The 4724-nt window shown below is 38.5% G+C and overlaps 1 protein-coding gene across 2 annotated transcripts in view; it reads right to left on the minus strand.

Annotated features, from left to right (window-relative positions):
• Nucleotides 1–4502, minus strand: part of LOC103461279 (uncharacterized) — an 8766-nt gene extending 4264 nt beyond the window's left edge. The window contains exons 1-6 of one of the 2 annotated variants that reach the window (XM_008403598.2): nucleotides 4312–4502; nucleotides 2704–2943; nucleotides 2463–2580; nucleotides 1514–1666; nucleotides 1204–1398; nucleotides 65–138 (exon numbers count right to left, since the gene is read on the minus strand). In XM_008403598.2, the coding sequence (XP_008401820.1) occupies nucleotides 65–138; nucleotides 1204–1398; nucleotides 1514–1666; nucleotides 2463–2580; nucleotides 2704–2943 (780 nt within the window). In that variant the 5' untranslated portion in view covers nucleotides 4312–4502. The remainder of the gene's footprint in view (nucleotides 1–64; nucleotides 139–1203; nucleotides 1399–1513; nucleotides 1667–2462; nucleotides 2581–2703; nucleotides 2944–4311) is intronic. The other variant, XM_008403605.2, reaches the window with a different exon arrangement.
• Nucleotides 4503–4724: the final 222 nt, after the last annotated feature.

Genomic DNA, 4724 nt, shown 5'->3' on the forward strand with positions numbered 1-4724 from the left:
ATATATATAAAAACAGCCGATGTAAAGAAATGAAACATATACACTAGAGCATTGACAACATTACCTTGCCATCAGCAGAGAGATGCTCCGAGAACAACTTCAGAATCAACTCTCGTAAAAGCAACGAAAGCTCAGCAGCTGGAAGGCAGAAAGAACGAGATTGTTAAAATGTACTGTATACTAGATGTAAAGTTTGATGGAAACATTCAAAAAATATGCACTGCGTAAACTTTTTTATTTTACTTAAACTGTAGCATAACAAAAACGTTCACTGTACAGAAACTAAACTTCATGTTTAACAAAAACTTGCAACTGGTGTCATGCGAGGCTTTGTGTGGCACAAATTAGATTATTAGAAAGTAAACCGACCAACACCGTGAGTATAAACTTTTCTGTGCAGAACATTAAGAGACACTCATTGGTTAAACATGCAACAGTCAAATACATGAATAAATACAAAGCAGCACAGAAAGCAAAACAATGTATGGCACCCCCACCAGCAAAATTAGGATTTATTAAAAAATGAGGATTAATGCAAACATATCATTTTTCAGTCATTTAGCAAGCAGAGCAAATACATGAGACACAGGTTTGAAAAGACTTCTGTTTGATGTGTAAATGTGGATAATCATCCTTCTTTTTTTGTTAGACTACAAACTAATACCTCTGTCAAACATCCTGCAGCTGATTTATGTTTCTAAATAATAAGTCTTTAGCATAAAATAACTGAATCAGTCAAAATATGAAGTGAAAAGCCTGATAAATGTATCATACTCGTAATAATTGTACTATTTATATAGTTTCAACAACTCGGGAGTTGTTAGTGCCCGTTACTTTTTCTGTTGTAGTAATTTCGTTAAAACCTGTTACAGCTGGGTTTTAATTGAGTGATTGAATATGAATTTGTTCCACAGCTGCGCATATTTTGAGGTGCTTCATGAAAAACATCTCACAGCTGACTAACTGACTCATTTCTTCGGCAAGTCGATATTAGATGTGTCAGTAAGCCCTGCTTTAACTTTCACCATCCCAAACATCCAATGCATAACACACAAAACCTAAGTGAACCCAAAAGGATCACACACCACAGGCAGCAGCAAAAGACAAAGCATTAGAGAAAGTTGAGAGTTAGTCATCTGAATCTGCACCAACTCAGAAAGCAAAGCGAGTATGCCTGGATCCCGGTCGTCTCTCCTGACCTACCCTGTTTCGGGGCATAGGAGGCTGTCTGTCCTCCATTCAGAGGTGAATGAAGGTCATCTTCCAGCAGCCTGTATAGTGTGTCCATGGTTCCTTTTCCTTCTCCAAAACACCCATCCTCCTCTCCCCTCCTTCCCACACTGACCATGAACTTCTTCTGCAGCAGAGCCTGGCCCGTATTACAGGCCTCAGCCCTGTCTAGCACAGACATGTCCACGGTAAAGAGCTGACAGAGCTTGACTTAAACAAGTGTTTCGACTTGGAGTTTGTCGTTTTCATGTTGCACGTCAGAAATCTCTGTTGCCCAACTTACCCATGCCCTCTTTTGTTTGCAGCCAGTCAACCAGCTGAGCGCCTGAGAAGCTGTTTTTGTATAAGGTCAGTCCCCTCCTCTGAGTGCCAATCACACCAGCATGCTTCAGGTCCTCTACCAAGTCTGCAAACTCATCTCTCTCACCTCTGAGTTCTGTGAATAGCAACATCCCAAAGCCACTTACAAACACACAGAAACAGATGTCTGAAGCTATACATTGCAAGGAATGAAGGCTTCTGTGCAATCTCAGCTTAGTGTCAGGTGGAAAACACATCATCAGAATTTGTCGAATTCATTGTGTTTTTGGTTTAAAAAAAACAAAAAAACTTAGATGACAAAGAGAAATTCAAAAAAGCAATTTCATAAAATGGAATATCATAGTAATTAGGAATGCAAACTTAAATCCCAAAGGAAGGAAGCTTCATTTATCTGAGTAACGTTGCCGGTGGCGCCATAATGAAAAGACTATTTACACTGTCGGATACTTAATTCAAATATTTAAATGGCTCCCCTACAGCAGTCAGGTGCTGCAGGCCTCATTTATAGGATCAAATATCCTGTGTCACCGATAACAAGCACAGCCGAGTCTGGCCTAAAGAAAAAAAAGCCCTCACACAAACACTGCTGCTGTTACGTAAAAATACCACCATGTCCTTCCCATCAGCTCGCGCTATTTCATAACTACTGACTGATTTAGACTCATCCTCAAACAGAGCTGACTCAGCAAAATATGTCTCCTGAAACAGTTATCCATTTGCTTTTACAAACCTGACACAGATTTTGGTACTTAACTTATTCCTTATACTTCTGAAAAAATATGAAAGCATTGTGTATCAATATTTCAACACATCAAGAATTAAGGGGGAAAAAAACATAATTGCAACTGAATGCTGTTTTGGTTAAACAATAATCCCAAAAACACCAAATATATTCATAGCAAATTGCTTACGTCCATCAATCTCCTCATCTGGAGCCTCAAATGGATTACTTTCTGGTAACGGTGGAGCATTTGCTGAAAGAGGCTCTTCTTTAACCAGAGTCACCAGTCTTTGAAGCTCCTCTGTAGCCTGCGATTGTAAAACACAACAAGTGACCCAAGTTGGACTTTTGTATGTGCTTCCTTCAATAAAAGAGCAATTCTCAGGATCATAGAATTAGATCTAGACTCATCAAATGTCTGTTCTACTTACCAGTTTTTGGAGATCGTCGTTACCCCCAACATGGACGCTATTAAAGAAGATTTGAGGTACGGTGCTGCGTCCTGTAAGCTCCTTCAGTTTCACTCTTAGCTCTGAATGAAGGCCAACGTCCACTTCACATACTGGTACGCCCAAAGACCTGAGGGTAGCTTTAGCCTGTACACAATGTGGACATCCCTGGATAGAGTATACCGTTACCCGGCCAAGAGCACTGCTCTTAAAACCCTCCATCTGTAGCAGAAATAAGAAGATTTAAATGTATCAAATCAGTGCAAAGGTACTTTTATCTTACTTATATTTTACAGTTGAACAACACTGAGTAAGTTAGGACAACACAAAAGGTATTCATCTTTATACATGTCACATACTGTATACACAGCTGGTCCTAAATAAATTACAATATCTGGTTTAGGAAGGTGGATTCATAATCCTTAATCCTATATAATCTCCTTGAAACTTTGTTCTCTGCACGCTGTCTACAGTGCCTGGCAAAAGCATACACGATACATTTACAAGCAAAAACATCAAAGCATTTAATTTATTTATGTTTTTATATTTTTTTTCATGTGTGTGAAATAGACCACAAAAAGCAGCATTCTGATCTGGATGGAAATTGAAATGTAGATTTTCAACAGTTTTTTTGAGCATATAAATTCAGCTCCCAAATCAATACTTTGTAAAACCATCTTTTCCTGCTATGACAGCAGGAAGGTATGTCTCTAGCAGCTTTATTTCTTTGCAAAACAGCTCAACTCCCACCAGCTTCCTGTATTTATTCAAGAAAAGAAAGCAGCATGATGCTGCCACCACATTTTATTGTGGATACAGAGTATTAAATATCGCCACTTGTCCAATTCAGCTCGAAAAACGTTCTTCGTACTGTATTACACAGTACGAAGCTGTGTAATACAGGGGCTGGTTTTTACCAGGCGTGTGCGTCAAAGGTAATTTGCTCAACATGTGTACTAATGTGCAATATCCTGTGTGAGACATAGGCAAGTCGATGAATAATTTACTAACTTATTTAATAGATAATAAAACAGGACAGACTCCTACGCAAAGATCGGTTTCTGACAGATCATTGACAAGGTTTTTGCTCCCTATTTTTGGACATTTCTGTGTGGAAAGCATGTCACAAAGTTATGGTTAGGTAAATTAGTTCCTCGTTACTTAAACTAAGAAGAGCTGAACGCAGGCTCTTTGTAATGATTCGGCTGTGTAAATGGGGTCCGATGTCCAACACTGAACCACGCATGTTCGCAAAACGTTTTCTTTTTTTTACCCTTTTTTTTTTTGAATGTAAGTTTTTATACAACACTGACCACTAACTCTCTAGTGACCGAGCTTTAAATAAAATAAACAGTTTATCTAGAAAAATCACAAATGAAAATATGTTATATTCAAATAAAACGCGCCTTTAAATTAAATTCCCTAAATGCTGTTTACATTGCGGCAACGTTAGTAACCTGCCAAATCAGCAGATATAAAATAAAAATTTTAGTTTCCGATCATTGTTGTACATAAATATTTTCTTATTGCTGAGTTAAATTATTGAATAACAAGCGTATGACTTATTAGTAAACGATAGAAGTACGTTACCTTTCTTGGTTTCCCTGCTATGGTCAACACAGAAGTATTATATAAAATTGCACAATTAATCCGTATTAAACAACGTTAGCTAAACCATACTAAATAATAAGTATTTGTAGCTCAAACTAAGACGCTTTCTTCCTGCCCTGACGGCGCATCGCCCTTTCCGCAGGCTTTTCGCTTGCTAGTTCCCGAGCAGACGCCGCATTGGCATCGTTGCCAAGTGAAAACAGTACGTCGGCGTGTCCGCCATATTATGAGTGGCATGTTCTCACAAATAACCAATATAGTCATGGAAAAAAGGCGACGTTTTCATTTAACTTTTGCTGAAAGAAGTCGTTGAAACAAAAGCGTCATTTCATTTTCATTTTTTTCATTTCATTTTCTTCCGCTTATCCGGGGTCGGGTCGCGGGGGCAGCAG

Source organism: Poecilia reticulata, linkage group LG2 (genome assembly GCF_000633615.1).
Source record: "Poecilia reticulata strain Guanapo linkage group LG2, Guppy_female_1.0+MT, whole genome shotgun sequence".
Classification (NCBI taxonomy): Eukaryota; Metazoa; Chordata; class Actinopteri; order Cyprinodontiformes; family Poeciliidae; genus Poecilia; species Poecilia reticulata.